This window comes from Cavia porcellus, unplaced genomic scaffold, assembly GCF_034190915.1.
Source record: "Cavia porcellus strain 051 isolate PalLab524CR breed Dunkin Hartley unplaced genomic scaffold, mCavPor4.1 scaffold_5, whole genome shotgun sequence".
Taxonomy (NCBI): domain Eukaryota; kingdom Metazoa; phylum Chordata; class Mammalia; order Rodentia; family Caviidae; genus Cavia; species Cavia porcellus.
The window spans coordinates 61,549,291-61,571,758 of NW_026947488.1; the positions used below are offsets into that span (position 1 = coordinate 61,549,291).

A 22,468-nucleotide genomic window follows, 5' to 3' on the forward strand; every position below is an offset into this window, starting at 1 on the left:
CTAGGTGAAAAAAAAATCTCCGGTACTGATTAGGAAAAAAAAAACAAATCACATGCACAATATAAGTTATATACAAGACAAAACAAACAGAAGAATTAATGAATTGCTCTTGGAAATATATAGCTGGAAGAGAAAAAAAAAGGATGAAGAAGACTGAGAATAGCTTACAGAAACCTGGGAACTGTAGCAAAAGAGCAAATATTTGGGTTACTAGAGTCAGATAAGGGAAATGAAAATCCCCCAAAGTATAACACTTACTTTACAGACAGAAAAGAGAAGGTTAAGATTCTGAAGGCACTAAAGAGGGCAAAAGCCTGCCCCTCTCAAAAAAATCACTACACTCAGCAAAGTTATTCTTTAAAATGGAGGTGAGATAAACACATTCTCAGCCCAGGGATTTAACTCAGTGGTATAGGTGCCTGCCTGGCAAGTGCGAGATCGTGAGGTTGTGAGTTCAATCCCTGGTACCAAAACAAAACCAAAACAAAACACATTCTCAGACAAAAAGTTGAGATTATATCTCTACCAGATATACAGTCCTTCCAAAAAAGGTATAAAGGAGTTCTAACCACAAAATAAGTGATAGTAATGATTAAGAAGGAGATACTAAGGGGCTGGGGATTTAGCTCAGTGGCATAAGCGCCTGCCTTGCAAGCAAACAGTCACGAGTTTGATCCCCGGTACCGATAAAAAAGAAAAAAAAAAAAAAAAAAAAGGAGATACTATAAGATACAAAACTTACAGGTAACATAATATTATAAACATGGTATGTAAACCACTTATCTCTTTAGGATGAAGAATAAAAAACAAAAATTAAGTGGGCATGATGGCACCTACCTGTAATTCCAGCACTCTGGGTGGCTGGGACAGAAGAATCACAAGTTTGAGCCAAGTCTGGACAACTGAATGAAAGCCTGTCTCAAAATTAAACCAACCAAACCACACCACACCACCTGCTACTTATGTTAACAGGACATATAGTAGGATGCAAAATGTAGCATCAAACATTCAAAATATGGGAGGAATGAAATGAAATGAGCTTTTTAAAAATGTATTTTTTCCTCTATTGTATTCAGTGGTGTTGGAGATTAAATGTAGGACCTCATGCATGCCTGTAAATGCTTTACTACTGAATAACATCCCCAGGCCCATTTCTTTTTGTCTATGATTGAGTAATCTTGCTAACAAAATAGTTTACTATTACTGATAAGCTATTTTTGATAAACACCTGTAATTACAGCACTTGGAAGGCAGAGGCAGGAGGATTGCCATGAGTTTGAGACCAGTCTGGGCTACATAGTGAATTCAGGGACAGCCTGAACTATACAGCGAAACTGTCTCATTCTGCTTCCCCCACACAAAACAAAACAAAAAACTGCTTTTTACAAGGGTTTTTGGAACCATAAAGCAAAAATCCTAGAGGAGAGCAAATAAAATCATAAAGGATCAAAACACACTAGTTTGAGGCCAGCCTGAGCTACTCTGAGTTCAAGGCCAGCCTGAACTACACAGCACAACTATGTTAGTGAAAGAAAAAGGAAACAATGCAAATGCTTGGAAATTATTTACTCTTGAACCACCAATGGAGGAACAAAGGAATTAAAGGGAAATTGAAAATCTTGAACATGTAAACAGAACATACATAGAACTATGAAATACATGAAAAGTAGTAGTAAGAGAGAAGTTTACGTCAGTCAGTGCTTATACAACTAAAGCAAAGATCTCAATCTATTATTATGTCAAGAAATGGGGAAAAACAAAAATGAATCAACCTTAAAATTAGAACAAAAATCAGAGCAGAAATTAATGAGTAAAAAAAATTAACAAAACAAAAAATGCACAAACAAAACTGGCAAAGGTTCAGCTACATTAAGACAGAAAAAAAAATATGTAATCAGAGATGAAAATCTGTTACTATTACAGATAAAACAAATACAATGCATCATTAAAAATTATTAAGAACACCAATTTGCCAGCAAATTTGAGAACCTAAAAGACATAGATAAATTCCTGCACACATACAGCTTACCAAGATTGACTCATAAAGAAATAAAAATCCTGAACAGACCAATGATGAATAACAAGACGACTGGCAATAAAAAGTCTCCTGAAAAGGAAAAGCCCAGCACCAGATGGCTTCACTGATGAATAGCACCAAACACGGAAATCACCAATTCTGCTTAACTTATACTGAAGTACTGAAGAGGAGGGAATTCTTCTAAACATATTCTACACAGTCAGCATTACCCTAATAGGAAAACTTGAAAAGAACACAACAACAAAGAAACGAAAGGTTGACATGCTTGATGAACACAGACACACAAATCTGCACAGGCAGGGAATATATTTCAATTGCACACATACTTAACATGTGTGAGGTGCTAGGTTCAATTTTCCACTCCTCCCATTCCTCCTCCCCTCCGATCTCTTAGATGTAGAACAAGACATGGATGTCCACCTTTATTCAATACTATACACAAAAGAGAAAAGAAAAAAGGAAAAAGTTGGTGGGCATGGTGGTACATGCCTGTATTCCCAGTATTCTGGAAGCTGATGCAGGAAGGTTGTTGAGTTCAAGGCCAGTCTAGGCTACATGGCAAGTTCAGGGCTAGCTTGGACAACATAGTGAGACCCTATCTCAAAAAACCAAGCCAAACCAAACCAAACTGAACTGAACCAAACCAAACCAAACGTGTATTCATCACGGTCCAGTAAGATTCATTCCAGGGATGCAAGGATGGTGCAATATATGAACATTAATGTGATAAAAAAATATATTAACAGACTGAAGAATAAAGACCGTATGATCCTCTCAACAGATTCAGGAAAGGCATGAGAAAATTCAACAATTTTTCACGATAGAAAATTACATATAGAAGGAATATACCTTAGCATAATAAAAACCATATATGGTAACCCCACAGCTAACATTATATAGAATGGGAAAAAGTTGAAAGATCTCTTTACTGTATTTGGTACTGGAGATCAAAATACAAGTCCTTATGCATGCTAGCAAGCCCTCTATGACTAAGCTATATTATCAACCTTATTTTTTTCTCTTAGATCTGAAACAAGGATAATCACTTTTATTCAACACAGTATAGGAAGCCTATCCTGACCAGTAAGATATGACCATGTAATTGCCAAAGAAGTCATCAGATTGTTGCTGTTTGCAGAAGACATGATTTTACAAATACAGAAAACATTAAAGACTGCCCAAACACTATTATAATTAATAAATTGCTGGATACAAAAATCAACACATGAAAATCAGTAGTTTCATTCTAAATCAAGAGCAAGTAATCTGAAATACAAATGAAGGCAGCAATATTATTTGCAATAGGTACAAAAACAATACCTAGGAGTAAATTTAACCGAAGAGGTAAAATAGCTCTATGATGAAAACTGTAAGATACTGATGAAAGACATGGAAGAGAACACAAATAAATGGGAAGCCACATCTTGTTCACAGATTGTGAGGATATCTTTAAAATGCCCACATTAACCTAAGAAATGTACAGATTGAGTTCAATCCCTATTAAAATATCAATAATTGGCTGGGGATTTAGCTCAGTGGCATAAGCGCCTGCCTTGTAAGCAGGCAGTCATGTGTTCAATCCCTGGTACCGATAAAAAGGAAAAAAAAAAAATCAATCATCTTCACAGAATAGAAAAAGATAATTCTAAAATTTATAGGGAATAAAAAGATACCAGATGTAGCCCAAGCATTCTAGGAAAAAATACTAGAGGTACTATACTACCTGATTTCAAAATGTACTAAAATAGTTGTGGCAATCAAGACAGCATGGTACTGACATAAAAACAGACACATAGACTAATGGTCCAGAACAGAAAGCCTGTAAGTAAACACAAGCATGTACAATTCATCTGTTATTTCATTTTTCACAAAAGCACAAAGGACACTCAGTGGAGAACGGATAGTCTTTTCGATAAATAGCACCAGGAACACTGGATATCTACATGCCCAAGAATGAAACAAGACCCTCATGTGTCACTAGTTACCAAAAAAACTCTAAATGGATTAAAAATTTAGGACTCCAAACTCCAAAACTACTGAAGTTATCCTTCTAGATGTTGGAATAGGCAAGGCTTCTGTGGATGAGATCCAAAAAGCACAGGAGATGAAAGGAGAAAGACACAAATTAAGTCTTCACCAAAGACGTAAAATAATCAATGGCGTGAAGAGAATACGACAAAATGTTTGTTAAACTATCCGCCTGATAACAGATGAATATCCAGAATACATAAGGAACTCTAATATGCGAAGAACTCCAAAGTCAATAGCAAAAACAAAACAAATATCCCAAATAATCACCAAAACAAATAAAACCCCCAACCCTCCAAAAAAACAAACAAACAAAAAAACCCCCAATCTGTTCTGATTAAAAAAATTAGAACTCTAACCTGAGCAATGTGGCTCATGCCTATAATACTAGCACTCTAAGAGGCTGAGATAGGAGGATCACAAGTTCAAGCCCAGATTAGGCTACTGTGCAAGACCCTGTCACAGACAAACAAATGCAGAAAACAAAAACAATGCATTTCTAATAAAATAGGCATTTTTTAAGAAAGACATAAAATGGCAAATGGGTATATGAAAACATGCCGAACATCAGTAACCATCAATGAGAAGTAAATCAAAGTCACAAGGTACTGCTTCACCCTAGAAAGAATGGCTACTATGAAAAAGACTAAAGATAAAAAGTATTGGTGACAATGTGAGAAGAGGAAACTCCAACATATTGTTAGTAGGAATATAAATTAGTATAGGCATTATGGAAAACAGCAAGAAAGTTTTTAAGAAATTAAAAACAAAATTACCATGTGATCTAAGAATCCAAAGGTAATGAAATTAATATGCTAAAGAGACATTTGCACTCCCATGTTTATTACTGCAGTATCTACAACAAGAAGTATAAACAACCTGAGTCCACTGACTGATGATGATGGATAAAGAAATGTAGTTTATATTCAAAATGAAATACTATTCAGTCATAAAAAGGATGAAATTCTGTCATTTTATGATATCATGGATAGAACTGGAGAGATCATTACATTAGGTGAAACAAGTTAGGCACAGAAAAACAAGTACTGTACAATCTCACTTGTATGTGCAATCTAAAAAAAGTTGTTATCATAGAAATTGACAGTAGAACAGTGGTTGCCACAGGCTTGAGACAATAAGGGGATATAAGTATTGGCAGGGGTTGATCAATGAATACAAAGTCATAGTTTGATGGTAGTAATGAGTTCTGTCTTGCCACTGCACAATCTGAAGACTATAGATAATGACAATGTATCATATATCTCCAAAAAAAAAAAAAAAAAAAAAAACCCACTAGGCAAAAGGAATTTGAGTATCTTCATTGAAGAAGGGATAAATGCCTGAGTAGACAGAGATGCTGAACTTTTAATATTACATAATATATAAACATCAAAACATCACATAGACCCCATTAATATGTGCAATTTTAATGTAAGCTAAATTTAAATTTATAAAAAACTTTTTAAACCATCTTCTCACCCATACTTAGTACTTCTTATTATTTTATTATCCTATCTTAGTGGTTGAAATAATCTTGTTTGTATGCATTTTTATGTTGTGTTTCTATGTAGAATATTAGCATTAGAATACTATCTGACTGTATTATGGGCTTACTGAACATTTTTTGGGGGGAGCAGTACTGGGTACTAAATTCAGGCTTTGCTGTGAGCTATATTCCCAGCTCATTTATTTATTTATGGTACCAAGGATCGAACTCATGACCTAGTGCTTGCCAGAGAGGCGCTTATGCTGCTGAGCTAAATCCCTGGCCCTCTATTTTTATTTTGAGACAGCATCTCCCAAGTTGCTATGTTGTACAGGACTTCTACTGGTTATCCTCCTGTCTCAGCCTTGCAGAGTGCTGTGATTACCAGTGTGCACTAACATGTTCAGTTCAAGTTAATCTTCTTGAAATAAGTGAGATAAAACAGAAAATAAAAGTAAAACGAAATTAATGTAAAACTATAAGGGCCACACAATGGCTTAGCTAGTGTTCACACTTCCTTGACTTTCAGAATGAGAATGATTTCTACTTGTTAATTTCATTTTGTAGATTGTAGGTTTGGGGGCTGGGGGTTTAGCTCAGCGGCATAAACGCCTGCCTTGCAAGCAGGCAGTAGTGAGTTCGATCCCTGGTACTGATAAAAAGGAAAAAGACAAAAAAAAAAAAAAAAAAAAAGTAGATTGTAGAAAGTGAGCAGTTCAAAGACTAATTATAAAAGCTGCAAAGAAAACTACAGTTCCTGAAAACAAAGGTTAAATTATAAGCAAGAATTATATCTAGATAGATGAATATAATTTTTCAAAAATAAGCACTTAAAGTTTCAATGGCATCACTATAAAAAAAAAACTCCTATTGGAATTTGCAACTTACACGGTCTTTTTGTCTTGTCGAAGAAGTTTAGAAGAAAACTCACTTAGTACTTCAAGAAAAGCCAGATTAGGAGGTGGATATTCTTGTCCTTTCTGATTTTGGTATTTAAAGGCAAACTCTATGCCATCCCTGAAGTAGAACAAAATAGCACCTTATTTTTCCAGACAGCCAGTTTTACAGAAACATTTGGGAAGGTAATGAAATCGTAAGTAAAGGAATTAAAATTGGATAAATTCAAATGGCAAATTAATTAAATTTTTATCATGTATTTTACACATTTAATTATTTATAGTACGAATCTTAAGCTGTGAAAAATAAAAATAGCTATACAGCAACAAATCTAAATGTTTACATGTATTTCCTGATGGTAATATCATAAAACTAGAAAGATAACATAGTTGTCAAAAAATTTGCTTCTTGAGGTAGTCAAGGTACCAAGTAACTTAAGATTTTCTGTCACTCACTTTTCACAGTATTCCATGGTCTTTTTAAACCCCTGATTCTCATAGCATTTTCTTACTGATCAAGCAGACAAGAATGTTATTAAACTTTCTTTTCTATAGTATATAAGATGAGATAAAAATGGGTGGTTTAAGTTTTTTTCTTTTTGGTGGTGTTACAACCTTTGGTTTAGCATATGCTAGGCAAGCACACTATAATTAAGTTATATCTCCAAGGCAGTAAATTTTTTAATAAATAAAAACAAATCCCACAGTAGTTGAGATTCTAAGTGCGATTAATAACTGAAATTCTTACAACTGAAAAATTTTATCATCTGTCATTTTCAAAATGGGTCAAACAACAGTTACTTCAATTAACTTTCAGTAAACTAGATTCTGTGTAACAGAAAGTTGTGCTTTATCTTACTTACTTGTGAAGTGTGGCAACTGCTTCTCGCGTCTTGATCTGGTCCAGTCCAAATGTAAGGGCAAAGCGCCGTGCCAATTCCTTAATGCCACTGACATGGGCAGATGTCCTATCTAGGTTGGGACCTTGCTCTTGAACAAGTTCATTAAACAGCTGGTAAAAGAAAAAAAGAGGCAAGAATCTACAATTATGAAATTTTACGTTTTGTTTACTTATAAAATAGGTAATATAATTAAAAATGTAAAAGGTGTAAAATGAACTAAGTGTTTTTTTTCTTACATTAAATTGTAGACAGTATTCAGTTAGTCATTTACTATCATTAATTTGACTTCATTTCATGCTAGTGGTATGATTACATGATGAAAGGAATTTATTTCTTTAATAAAGTTTTTAGAGGAAAATGCATTTTGGGATGGGAAAAGGAAATACATCACATACATTTAAAACATCCATATATTCTTTTTATTTTTACAGATATGCCAATATATGAAATATAAGGTTCAGAACTTTTTTCTTACTGTATTGTAGATAGGAACATCATACTACAAAGTCCACATACATTTGGAGATAAAGAACTGTGATTTTTCCTTATCCAATAACAAAATTGTATTTTATTTGTTGAAACATTCTTATCCTGGGTAGAGTTTACAAATTATACATATGGTATGAACATTCTTTCAAAATAACAAAAACAAAATGTCAGAGTACTGAAATTAGAAACTTAACTCTTTCTGTATAAATGTATCTTCCCTGCTATTATTGTGGGGTGAACTGTTCAGTCTCTTCTTATATACTGATACAGGAAGAAAATCATATGGCTTCGTCTACTCAGGAGTTTTGCTCTTGCTTTTATTCCTTTCTTCTGCATCATTAACAACTTCTTTTCTACTAGATGCATGCATCTTAAAAATATCTCTAACTTCCTGACCCTATTTTATGTGCCAGTTAAGAATCCATTTCTGGGGCTGGGGATTTAGCTCAGGGGCATAAGCGCCTGCCTTGCAAGCAGGCAGTCGTGAGTTCGATCCCTGGTACCGATAAAAAAGAAAAAGACAAGACCAAAAAAAAAAAAAAAAAAAAAAAAGAACCCATTTCTATGATTCCTTTTATGGCATGGGTCCTAAACATAATTGTTTACATCTGCTTTATTTGTATACATTTTTTGTTCACACTTTTATTCTTTTACCTTGTTCTCCTTACTGCCAGGCCTGGCAACCATCATTCTAATTTTTTATTCCCTCAATTCACTCTCATCATACAACTTACTGAAATAGCTCCTGTATTCTACTACACTGCCTTTATTTTTAGTGTTTTCCAGCATTCATTGGCCTGAACTAATTTCAGTGTCATTATTAAAATGAACTGCGATTTTCATATTTATGCAGAGGTAATTGTTTATAAATTTTTAATCTTTGAAATGTTTTTACAGTTAATATATGATAGCCTTAAACTTTAGAGCTTGTAGTTACAGTACATTCATTTTATTGCAAAACTGAGCACATTTCATAGTAAATAAAAATTTAAGGAATATAAAAGTGTAAAAAATAAAAATTTAAGGAATATAAAAGTGTAAGTTCTTTCTCTCTGCTACTAAAACCATTCTCCTCAATAAAGATAACCAGTGTCAAAAATCTGAGCTTCTCCTAGATCAGTTTAGACATATATATACACATACAATTCCTTCCTTCTTTCCTTTTGTTTTTTGCAACATGGCTTCATATAGATACACATCTTAAAAAGTGAAATATAGGGGCTGGGGATTTAGCTCAGTGGCATAAGCGTCTGCCTTGCAAGCAGACAGTCGTGTGTTCGATCCCCGGTACCGATAAAAAAGAAAAAGACCAAACAAACAAACAAACAAACAAAAAACCCCAAAAAGTGAAATATACTACAAATCTGTCTTCTATGGAGAAAGAAGTGGTATTTTTAAAACGGAGTCCTCTCCACATTCTTCCTTTTTTGTTGGGGGGGAGGAGGTTACTGGGAATTGAACTCACAATCTCATGCTTGCCCAGGAGGTGCTATGCAGCTGAGCCATATCCCTGGCCCACACTTCTCCATATTCTTATTAGTCATTACAATTCATGCAATCTGCTCAACAATGATAAATATCTCATGCTTTAATTTGTATTTCATTCATTATTAATAAGGTTGTGCCTCTATTCATGTGTATATCGGCTTTCTTCTATGAAAAATACCTTTTCTCTCTCCTTGCTCACTTTTTCCTTCTTAGTGATTTGTAGGCTTTATTACGTATGAGCATCTGATTTTTTCCCCCCAGTACAAGGGATTGAACTGGGGCCTTTATACTGAGCTATATCCCCAGTCTGGTATTTTTGGAGACATGGTCTCGTAGTCATTAACTTGCTGAGACTTGTCTGAAATTTGCAATCCATTTGCCTCAGATTCCGAGAGCAGTGGGATTATTGGCTGGTTTTTTTCTTCAACCTTTGTTCAAAGTGCTGACTGGTATATAAAACTATTGAAGTTTATGTACAATATCAGCTTTGTGCTTTGTAGTTTCTTTAGAAAGAGGATTTTACAAATATTTCCCCTCTTTTTTTGGTTGACACAGATCTTGGTAGCTGTTGTAGGTCTTGAAATCACTATTTTTAAGGTAGCTATTTTCCAAGTACATAGTCAACTGACACATCACTACTTACTGAATAATCTTTATCCTTACCTCACTGATCAAAATGAGACTTTTATCAAAAGCAAAATGCATATGCACAGTATATAGAAATGCTCACTGCTGTAGGCTCTTTGATATCTTTATTTCAATTGATTAGATACTCACATACTACCAATCTTATTTATGGAATACTGTGTATGTAACATATTTCCTTATTTGGATATTAGTGGTGTTTCTCATTAAATACCTTTTATATTTAAATAGTTCTTTTAAAATTTTCTGTATTTTCAAGTTGACATTTCTTCTAGTTTATTGGTAGATTGCCCTAGGATTTTGTCTATTTGAAATGTTAACCAGAGGATTATTTTCCAAACTAAAGGGTATGTAATCTATGTCTTTGTATCAGAGTATTTTATTTGCAGTACTGTGCTGGTAAAATGTGCCAGTTTAAAGTAAGATACCTAAAACATACTAACTACCAGAATATTATTCTTTGAATCTCAAATACTATTCTTTGAGTATCCCTTCCCTCCCAATTTCTTACCTGCTGTAAACTGAGAATGAGAGTCTTGGCACACTGAATTTTATCAATCTGCCTGGTTTTACTTAGCGTTTCCTTAATAATATCACCATAGTCATTGTAATACTGTGAAGACAAGAAAGTGTAGCTTTAAAATTACTGAGATTCTATGACATAATGAATGCTAAAAAAAAGATAACTGTGTTTACTTTCTTCATCGTAAATCAAACAGGAATTAAATTATTTTGTCTAAATTTAAAAGAATACATATGTGAAATTTAGGGTTATGAAACATGTACCAACTCCCATGATGAATGTCATTATTATGTACTGTAAATATATACGAAACAGCAACAACAAAAAGTAAAAAGAAAGTTGGAAATTGCAGCAGGACAGGTGATATAATAGGTAAAGAAAAATCTTTTATTCTAAGTAACAGACTGAAACACATGCCATATAAAAAGTGACAAATTAATAAACTGATCTTTATTAGAAACTGAAGAACTGAAACCAAAATAGTTAAAATTGATTACTTCTATAAACTGAGCATCAACTGAGTAGAGGGCAGATTACAGCAACAGTTTTAACTTTTCACTTAATATTTTAGGACACTAAAGTAGCTGAGTTCACAGATGTTTTGTAAGATTAGATCTGAACTGATTATGTATAGACAATGGGAGAAAAGCTATGAAGCCATATATCAGGGTGTCAAAGAGTTATTAGGATATCCACAATTTGTAATGATCACACAGAATTATGTAATTTGAAGCAATTATTAAGAACCAATCTGAGGCTTTGTAGTCCAATAGAAAGAGTTACACTTTGAAGCTAGACAATAAAATCAATTTCCAGCTTTTGCTACTTTAAAAGTTGTATAACCTTGAGAAAGTTAATCTCTCTGAGCCTTAGCTTCCTTATCAGTGAGTAAAGATACTATTTCTTAACTGAAAGGATTATTGTAATGATCAAAGACAATGTGAAAACTTTAGAAGAGTATCTCATATCAATGGCACAGAATCAGTGGCAGAAATTTATTAAGGTGCTATATTATATTTACATTTCAGGTTTTGTATTAATCTGTCAGCTCAAAGGTACAGAAATCATGTCATATAACCTCTGGTTACCAATACAGGGTTCATCACATAGCAGTTGTTTAGAAAAATATGATGAATTAGCTACTATAGTTTAGTACCTCTTACCTCAAATGTCTGAGACCAGAAGTATTTCATTTAGATTTAAGAGTTTTTGGATTTTGAAATATTTGTACAGACCTCACTGGTACAACATTCCCAAAATAAAAGATCCAAAATCTAAAATGCCTCCAAATTTGAATTTTTTTTTAATGTTCTAATGCTTAAATACTTTTAGATTTTGGATTAAGATTAGAGACATTCAGTCCACTTTATATGCTTTAATTTTATAACTTGTACAGTTTCTAAGATAACAATATGTAATCTATTAACTAGTGATTTCCTATTGTTTATTTTTTCTGAAATTCTGTATAACTTGTACCTTTTTTCTGTTTTTTTTTTCTTTTTCTCCTTAAATAAAAAAAAAAAAAAAGAAAAAGAAAAAGAAAAAGAAAAAAAAAAAATTAGAGACATTCAATCTGTGTATCACAACTGGAACTGTACCACACCCAAACGTGCATGAAGACATACAAGTAGATCAAATGGCACAAACAATAATCTGAACATGAGAAAAACAAAACACTCTTTCTGACGATGAGAGCAAGACAGATACATAAAAACTGAGCACTGCTCTTTCCTATCCTAGAATTTATGGGAAAGAAAGCAACCACAGAGTATGTTTTTTATATAAAGTAGTATATAAAGTATATAAAGTAGATGGAATGGTACCAACTGATGAAGAATTTATACATACATAAAAGAGAAACTTTATCAGAAAATTATCCATAAAATATAGGTCAAAGCTGTCAACTGTTGTTCCTGTTTCACTCATTTTTTTTGGTACTGGGGATCGAACTCACAACCATGCACTTGCAAGGCAGGCGCTTATGCTGCTGAGCTAAATTCCTGGCCCCATCATCTACTCATTTTAATTGTACATATCTCTGTAGAACGGGAAAAAAAAATATGAAACTATACCTTCATGTAGTGTTTAAAGATGTCTGCAGCTGCATGCATGTCAACAATATCATAAATGATAAGTTTGCTGAAGGCAGCAAGTAGATTCCTTCTTTTATGTAAGGCCTCAATTTTATTAGCTTCATCTTCTTCATCACCCTCTAACAATAGAAAATAAGTTGGTTAAGAATTATGGTCTTTTATCAAAGTAAAACAATGCAGATAATCTGCATAATGGGAAACTGGCTAACATAACTTCACAAACAGGTACACTTAGTTTTAGAGGACATAAAAACTGTTTTACTAATAAATTCATTTTTTGTTTTTTGTTTTTTTTTTGGTCTTTTTCCTTTTTATCGGTACCGGGGATCGAACTCAGGACTGCCTGCTTTCAAGGCAGGTGCTTATGCCGCTGAGCTAAACCCCCAGCTCCATAAATTCATTTTTAAAAGAATACGTTTATTGGTTTTTCATTGGCTCAAATTACAAATAAATAAATTGGATAGTGGTATCAGCCTAAGACATGCGATGCATTATTGTCAGTTGGCTTTACAGACTAACAATTTTGGAGTGCTATCTTGTTACCCATTTACAATTCTAAATAGGCACTAAGATTCCATTGTGTGAGATTACAGCAAAAGGTAAAGATAAACAAATCAAATATAAAGAGATCCTTTTTCTAAAACTTTTGTCAATAGTAATACTGTCAACTTGTTTGTTTATCTTAAAAATATTCTTCTAATTTCTAATGTATTCTTGACTAGAAGAACGTTCTGAAATTTTTGAGACGCAAGCAAACAGTTTTCTTTTAGGGAGATGGAAATTAATAGAAATATATGGTTCATTTTCAGTGCTTATGTCACATTACTAGTTAAGAAATAAAACATATCCTGCAAACACACCAAGTACTTGGACCTCACTGGATAACTATTTTTAATTGTAGAAAATGTTTCTTATAGGCTCCAGCTATAACATTCATTTCATGCTCCGTATGACTATCTCATATCCTGACCTGCCCTTATTTAGTATCAACTTTCTTTTTCCTCTTTTTTACATGTATATGTACACTGAAGAATTTATAGCATCAATATTTTTTCTTTTAATTAGTCTTATTGTGAAACATTCATATTTTGAGACGTTGAAAATCTTTGTGCTTAAGTGGTGAATTTTGTTTCCTTAGATTAGTAAACACACTGTTCTACTGTCCACTATTTTCTAAAATACTGTTTAGAGTTTTAAAAAGTAGTTGTGGGGATTAAACCCAAAGGCCATGCAGATACTAGGCAAGCATCTATAGCACCACTGAGCTACAGCCTAATTAAAAAGAAATTCTAATAGTATTAAATAGATGTGTGGATTAGACATGCGTATTACATTATTTTGGGCGCTCAGGCCATCTATTTCCAAATAACTTCAGTAGTTCACGGCTAAACATTAACAATTCAGTCTAATTTTGCTCAGTTAACATTTTACAGACTCAGCAATTTTGACTAATAACATTAGGCTTGATAATCTTTTAGCACTTAATATCTTAAATAACATGTAGCCTACATATACATTTGTACAAATGAGAAATGACAAATGTACATGATCATCTATTACACGGGTGGTATCCAAAGTGAAAACTGGAAACTACCAGTACGTCCGTGAATGTGAGCTGTATTATATAAGTTATACTTTACACAAAGAAATATTATGTGGCCATTGAAAAAAGAATAAGGAAATTCTCTGCATATTGACAAGAAAGACCTCTAAGGTACTTATAGAGGAGAGAGATATCATTATATACACTTTTATTTTTGTGGTTTCTAAAATACATGAATTCATTACTGTTAACTACTTTAAGGAGAAAAATCTCAATAATTTTTTGGATTAAATTTAGCCCCCCTCATTATCTTTTAGGTTTGGTAAAACAAAATCAACATTGACAAGACAATTGCTATAAATACCCATGCTCTGATTCTCCTCATCCTGGTCAATAAAAACATGATCCATCACGAAACTCAACAGTTCAGACTGAAGTCCTGTATCTGGATTAAACACCAAAGGCTGAAGGCCCTCTCTGCCACCTGTCATTAATTGGTGGCTAAAAATCATCAAAAGATCACAGAGTAACATGAAAGCCTAGAATGCAAAGGAAATCCATCAGTAAAGTATTTATGAATATAACTCCAAACCAGTGTGAATGAAAACATGTTAAAAATGTAACAGTTCAACAGCAATATCACAATATAAAGTATTTAATTATGACTCTTCATTTCCCAACCCAATACAATTACTATTTCTCACTGAATACTGGTCACATTTAAGGATCCTTGCTCAATATAATCCATTTCTTTTCCTTGCTGTATTGACCCAAAAATAGTCAATCAACAAATTTTTACTGGAGTTTTGTTTTTAATCTAACCTGCTAGTCTATGTCTTTTAATTGCAGAATTCACACCATTTACAGTTAAGAGTTACTATAAAAGGTTAAGTATTAATTCCCATCACTTTGTTATTTTTCTAATGTTTGAGTTTTTTCTAATCCTCAATAGCTTATCTATTCTTCCTCTGAATTTCTTGCAATGGTGGTTTAGTGGTCATGGATTTCATTAGTTTCTGTTTATCTGTCAATCAAGAAATTTTGACTTGAACTTTAAAAAAATGAGTTAAACTAAACTAAGGACATGCAAAATTGATACACCACATTATATGTTAGAAATCATTTATGCACTGCTTAACCAAATAATTAGCACATGCTTTAAGATTAGACTCTACAATTCTATAAACATAATGCAATGAAAAACCTGAAAGCTAATTGTAGTTGTTTGTTAAAAGAGCTAACATTAAAATTATTATTATTATTTTTTGTCTTCTTTTTATCGGAACCAGGGATCGAACTCACGACCGCACACTTGCAAGGCAGGTGCTTATGTTGCTGAGCTAAATCCCCAGCCCCACATTAAAATTATTTAACAGTAAGCCTAAGACTGAATTCAAGTCCACATCTAAAAGCCTCCCAAAAAATTTAATCTTAAGATAACTGAAAACACATTTCAATAATGGCAAACTATTACAGGTATGGTGGCAAATTTTTCCTATTTCAATAAATGGTGTGAAATAAATATGCTTCATCCCTTTATAATAACTGAAAGATTTTGTTGTGGTATTATTGAGGACTTCAAAATAATCCTTTAGCACTAAGTCTCTAAAAGTTTATTCTTAAGGGAAAAATGACAACTTTGGCATTTAGTTAGGAATGGTATGTATTTGGTTACCCAACTATAGCAAGAATTATGATAGTTCCTGCTCTCACTGCACAACCATCAAAAGATATATGTTAAGATATTTAGTAAGAGCCATTTGAAGAGGAAATATATACATATGTATGTATATTCATTAGTGTAGATCAGAGGTGGTAAATCTATGACATGCATTTTGTTTTTTTCTGTAAGATAAGGATCTTAAGTGCGCTCCAGCCACCATTGAGGAGGCTTCCTGCCTGTAACCAGCTCAGTCTGAAACCAGCTCAGTCGGAGAAGCAGTGGCTAACCCTGCCCCCACATGCACATCAGCCACCATCTGGGATCCCCTCCCCCCCAGCAGACAGTGTAGGCTGGGAAAAACAGCAGCCAGCCCCACACCGGCGCACCTAATGGACACCATCAGATACCAGTAGCTAGCACTGGCAAAGTAAACCAAACTGTTACTTTTCAGAGAAACTGTAGCCAGTGCGGGAAAAGCTTGGGACTCCAGCACTCACTTGTCTGGACAAACCCAGGAAAATGTCAAGATGAAGAAGCAAAAAGCAGTCTCTGGCCTCCAACCCATGCAGAGCAAGTCCAGGAGATGTAAACATGGAAGAGATTAGGAGTTGCACACCTGACATTTCTGAAGTGATGGCAACTGAAGTAAAGAAACAACTTCATGAGGTTATAAAATACATTAGAACAGAAATACTAAGAGCTAAAAGAAAAAGTGAAAAACAAATAAAAAAACTGCTAAGCACATCTAAAGAACACAGATTAAAAAAACAAACAGAGGAGCACAGGAAAATGAAGGAAACCTTGAATGACCAATGTAAAAAATATTTAGAATACATGACACAGATTCTGAGAGATATCTAGGAAATGAAAAACTCCATTGAAATCTGGCAAAACCACTTGAAAGAAACTGAAGATAAGACTTTCAGACCTTGAAGACAGGTTTGCAGCTAGCAACCACAAAAGGAAAGATCTGTTAAAAATAAGAAGGAACTAGGAAATAAATCAATGGCTGCAAGATAACACAAACAAAAACATCTTAAGAATAACAGGTGTCAGTGAAAAAGAAGGGGATCAACACAAACAGCATAAAAAGTCTATTTACAGGGGCTGGGGATTTAGCTCAGTGGCATAAGCACTTTCCTGGAAAGTGCAGGGGTCGTGAGTTCAATCCCCAGTACCACTAAAAAAAAAAAAAAAAAAAAAAAAAAAAAAAAAAGTCTACTTACAGAAGTTAATAGCAGAAAACTTCCCAAGCATGGGAAAAGGATGTGACATTCAAGTAAATGAGACACACAAACCCTCAAGTAGCCATAAGCAAAATAAATCTGCACGCAGACATAGAGGAAAACCCATCAGAATTACAACAGACTTCTAAACACAAACCACAAGTCAAGAAGAGACTGGAGTGAAGTAATTTAAGTCCTGAAAGAAAGTAACTTCCAACCCAGATTGATGTACCCTGTTGAACTGTATTTTTTTTTTTTTTTTTGTCTTTTTCTTTTTTATTGGTACTGGGAATCGAACTCATGACTGCCTGCTTATGAGGCAGGCGCGTGATTGATGTACCCTGAAAAACTATCTTTCAAAATGAATGGAGAAACAAGATACTTCCATGACGAAGAACAATTGAAGGAATTCATGACTGCCAAACCAACCCTACAAAGAATACTGAAGGATGTTCTAGAGAGAGATAAAAATGACCATGGTTCCAGAAACAGCAGAAGAGAATCACCGAATGGGGCAGACAACTGAATGGAGGAGAAAAGTAGGCAGCCAACGGAAAATAGCATGGCAGAGATGAGCCAATGCATGTTGGCCATAACCATTAATGTTGACGCCTCAGTTCACCAATAAAAAGAAACACAGGTAGAGTAGGTCAGGAGATACGATCCATCAAAACAAGACACACATTTAACTTTAAAGAAACTTCAGACTGAAAGTCAAAGGAGAAAGAACAATGCTCTATGTGACAGGGAACCAGAAAAAAAGCAGAGGTAGCTTGTCCATCAACTGCAGAATGGGTAAGAAAGATATGGCATTTTCATGCAAAGATAATTACAAGGCTCTTGTAGGTAAATGGATACAACTTGAGATCCTGCTCATGGGTGAAATGGTTCAGTCACATGGGTGAACATTGTGTTGTCTCCCTAGTATCAAAAAAAAAAGGAGTTAGTGGGATCCAAAATGTACAATAGATACTGTGAAAGTGAAAGGGGAGGAAATATCTAAAAAGGAAAGGCAATGGTGACTGTTAATCTATTATCGTGTTTTGAAACCCTGTATTGTTCTGTTTAGTTTGGTTTTACTGTGTTTTGTTTTGTTTGATTTTATTATATTTGACAGTAAGCATTCAAAGATAACAAAAGATATTATGGTAGCCATTATTGATTTCCTATTATGTTGTTTCAAAGCCCTGTACTGCTTTCATTATTTTGTGTTAATTGATTTTATTGTTTTGATTTTACTGTATCTGATAGTATAGGCAGCTACTTTGAAAATAAGAGACATTATGGTAGGCACTATTATTTTATTATCTTGTTTTTAAGTCCTGTATTGCTTTCATTGTTTCGTTTTGAATGGTTTTATTCTGTTCTGTTTTGTTTGATTTTATTATGCCTGATGGTATGGGCAGTTATTTTGAAGATAACAAGAGGCATTATGGTAACCATCATTGATTTTCTATTATCTTATTTTGAAGTCCTGTACCACATTCATTGTTTTGCTTTGACTGACTCTACGCTGTTTTATTTTCGCCTTATTCTCTTCAAAATAAAAAAATAAGTGAATGAATAAGAAAAGGATATTAATGTATGAATTCTTTTTTTTTAAATGAACTTCAGTATTCCAGTTTAACTGCATTGTTGCCACTTTGAGATAAATAAGTGAGGTTTTGGTTGCAGTTTGGGCATTCTTCTCTAAAAGATTCACCATCACTGATATAGGTGAATATATAGCTCATCAAAAAAGTGTTTACACCAGGAAAAGAAAAACTTGTATGAATATTTTAACACTAAATTTATTGAGATATCATGAGATTAATATGCTATCTTTGGCCTCTACAAGAGGTGCTCAAAATGGTCATTAGATTTCAAACATTTTTTAGTATTGCAAACTGAAAGTCTGTATACATTTTTCGGGGCTTGTTTGTGTTCTCTCTCTGTATACATACACACACACTCACATTTCTTTTTTTTTTTTTTTTTTTTTTTTTAATAAACAAGGTCTCTTTATGTAGTCCAGGTTGGCCTTCAACTCATGTAGCCCAAGGTGGTATAAACCTCACAGCAACTTGCATGCTGAACTACATCTGGTCTGAAGCAATTTTTTTTTTTTTTTATTCAGGCCATTCTGGACATGACCAAGCAAGTAGGTTTGATGTAAAAATACTGGATTTTTGGTGTAAATGGCCAGAGCAAGTTCTAGAGATAGCAGTTATTGATGAGGATCTGACGATTCAGAGAATAGCAGTTAGGGAACACTACCTCTGTTTCCATTTGAAGTTAAATGCTGACAAAAGGAAACTTGTAACAATCTATTTGCAGGAAGAGATAGCAAAGGATGAATAATATTGTGACCTTGAACTCGAAAACTAGACTCTTTATCTAGCCCAATGTAAAAATAAACAATATAGTATTTTTTGGGCTGTGTACCTTACAAAAGGGACAAAGAAATTTCCTTATGTGTACCTTGATTCTACATCAGTGTCAAAGTACAAAGGTTCAGGAATTCCTTGTCTACAGACACGAGCATACTGTCAAAGCTGGCAAAGATCTTTTTCCTGACATACTGCATTTCCAGTATGTGTATTCTCGGACTCAGGATGGTCCGAAGGCAGCTATTTGGAAGGATGGTGTGGAGTGTTTGGACATGTAGGGAAAATTATTCACATGCACATAGGAGCAGCTCTTCTTGCTGTAAGGAGCTAAAGGTGAGCTAAGGACACAGATTAACTCCCTATACCCTCAATGTCCTAAATTTGAGCTTAGTTTTCTCCATGATGACAGTAAACTTATTAAAGTACAAAAAATAGAACACACTTATATAACAAGATTGCTAGCTAGCATCGTAACTTAAAATATTTACACATCTATATGTACTGTGTTAGGTCCCATAAGTGTCAGGCATAGACATGCAGGATAAGAATTACCATAAAACCTTTTATTTTATGTTCATCCATACATTTGGGTTTTTAAATTGTAAGTTCTTAACCAATAATTTCTTACCTGTTCTTTGACTGGAGTATTAACATTAGACAGGCACTGTTGGCAAACAGCCAAAAAAGATTTCACTGTTTTCCGCAATACCAACAAATCCTCCTGTAACATAGCCAAAGATACAAACATGAATTATAGTATCCTAGCAAACTGCCAAAAGAAATAATAAAAAAATACTAAATTGGTTTACTTGAACAAAATTTGTAGAGTGAAACTTAGTCACTGAGAATCAATCAGTATACTTATTTCTTAGTACCTGATCTAATGGAAAGGACAGCAAAACTGACAATGCCAAGCATTCACTTCTACTTAGTAATGGAATGGTCAATGAAATTGCCCCTAACAGGTTTTCCTTTATAAATATGGTTTATGTAGGGTGATATTAAAATTATTAATCATGTCTGTATTACTAGGTAGAAGATAACCACGCATGACAGCACAGTGAATAAAATTACATGAGGAATATATACTGAATTATTCTCAATACGCTGCATAAAGTTGGAGGAAGAAAGATAAATCTTCACTGCAGTTTGGAATTTAAGATTGGGTAGGTGAATAGAACTAGATGGCCAAATAATATCCCACAGGCAACAAGATTTGAAAAGTATAAAGGAAAGTTTCCTTTTTTTTTTCTTTTGGTGTTGGGATTGAGCCCATGGCTTTAGTATATGCTAAGCACATACTCTACCACTGACCTACCCTCTTGCCACTGAAAGTTAAATTTATCGAGCAAGAATAATGTGCTAGGCACTGATTTGAAGGCCTACTATTACACAACTTGATATTTATATAAATTGTATCACCAGCCTGGTGGCATATGACAGTGGTTCCAGGACTTGGGAAACTAAGACTGGGGGATCACTTGATTCTAGGAGTTTGAGATCAGCTTAGGCAACCTAGAGACCCTGCCTCAAACAATTAGATACACACAAAAACTCCCTTCAAACAATCAAGAAGAATATTCAGATTCTAAAAAGTAGTCATGAATAGCATGAGTTTGAAAACAGGACTATCTGGTATTACAGCTCATCTTTTCCTGACAAATGAGCAAATATATGCAGATAACCCAGTATAACAGGAAGAAAAACTACTTGAGCAAAGGCACATGTAGAATTCATTTTATTTACTTTGTGGTTCTAGGGATTGAATCCAGGGACTTCACACTTGAGCTATATCCCCAGACTTTTATTTTTCATTTGAGACAAAGTCCTATCACATTATTAAGTTGCCCATGCTAGACTCAAATTTGTGATTTTCCTACCTCAGCCTCCCAGAATGCCAGGATTATAGATGTGTCCCACCATACCCAGTTTAGAATTCACTTTTAAAAGTATTCTATTAAATTAAAATTCTTTAAGGTATTCTGTTTTGTAGGGATGAGAGCCCTTACTATTTTGGGATCTTTATAGCCCAAATAATGATACTTCAAAAATTATACACATTTCCTTTTTGCTAATGTGAGTGCAAGTATTTGGAAGAAATGAAGTCATTTTGTGCAGAGTACACTTATGAGAGAACACTTGCATCTTGTAAGAACATGGTCTTGACGACTTGCAATATTCCTGGAGGTGAATAATCAGTGACTAAATCTCAGTATTCTTTGAGTTTCTTTAAACATTCATAATACATTAGGGAAAACAGGTGAGGTACCAGGCAAATACAATACAGTGTGAACAGTTTTTGTCAGGACACAGTATAAGCCCTATGCTGAAAAACTGAACTTAAAGTCAAAAGTAGTTAAAAAAGGTTCCCAAAGGTGACATGTTCTGAAGGTAGGACTAGAAAGATAAATATTACCTACTGAGAAAGAATTCCAGATAGGGTACAGAGTTCAAATGCTTGGCGATACTTTTAGTAAGTTAGTATTATGTGTACCTGGGTACATTAATAGGGAAGAGTAGCAAGAAAAAGCAAAACAAAATTCCCTACTATTTTATTTTTTTGGAAATTTTTATTGTTTCTATCCTTGTTTTTAAATAAAAAAAGAGAATATGATTGATTTCATTTAGAGAGAAAGCTATTTAAAATGCCATATTAAGTCATTTGGGTTACTGAAGATTATAAGGAACTATTAAAGAAAGAGTTTTATCATACGAGTGCCAAAATTTTGTGTACAAGATTCATATTTTAGAGATGGGCATGCTAGTACATGTCTGTAATCGCTGCACTCCGAAGGCTGAGGCAGGAAAATACTGAAATTTTGAAATTAGCCTGGGTACACACTGAGTTCAAGGCAAGTCTAAAGTACATAGTGAGAGATGCTGTCTCAAAACACAAAAAACAAAACAAAAATTTTATTCTAAATAAAATGGAGAATGATGTAGAACAGTCGGGTTAGATAAAATTTTTTGTTGAGAGTTTACTGTGTATACCAAGTACTATGTTCTGTGTTCATAAATATAAACCTCATAATCACACTGTGAAACAAATGGTAATATTCCTATTTAACAGACAAGTGAA

The 22,468-nt window shown here is 33.9% G+C and overlaps 1 protein-coding gene across 8 annotated transcripts in view; it reads right to left on the reverse strand.

The window, feature by feature from the left end:
* Stag1 (STAG1 cohesin complex component) overlaps nt 1–22,468 on the reverse strand; it is a 426,216-nt gene that overhangs the window by 19,198 nt on the left and 384,550 nt on the right. For all 8 annotated transcript variants that reach the window (XM_063249046.1, XM_063249048.1, XM_063249043.1 and 5 more), the window contains 6 exons: nt 20,018–20,110; nt 14,496–14,670; nt 12,568–12,707; nt 10,484–10,585; nt 7,312–7,460; nt 6,441–6,569 (listed from right to left, as the gene is read on the reverse strand). In XM_063249046.1, coding sequence (XP_063105116.1) covers nt 6,441–6,569; nt 7,312–7,460; nt 10,484–10,585; nt 12,568–12,707; nt 14,496–14,670; nt 20,018–20,110 — 788 coding nt within the window. The remainder of the gene's footprint in view (nt 1–6,440; nt 6,570–7,311; nt 7,461–10,483; nt 10,586–12,567; nt 12,708–14,495; nt 14,671–20,017; nt 20,111–22,468) is intronic.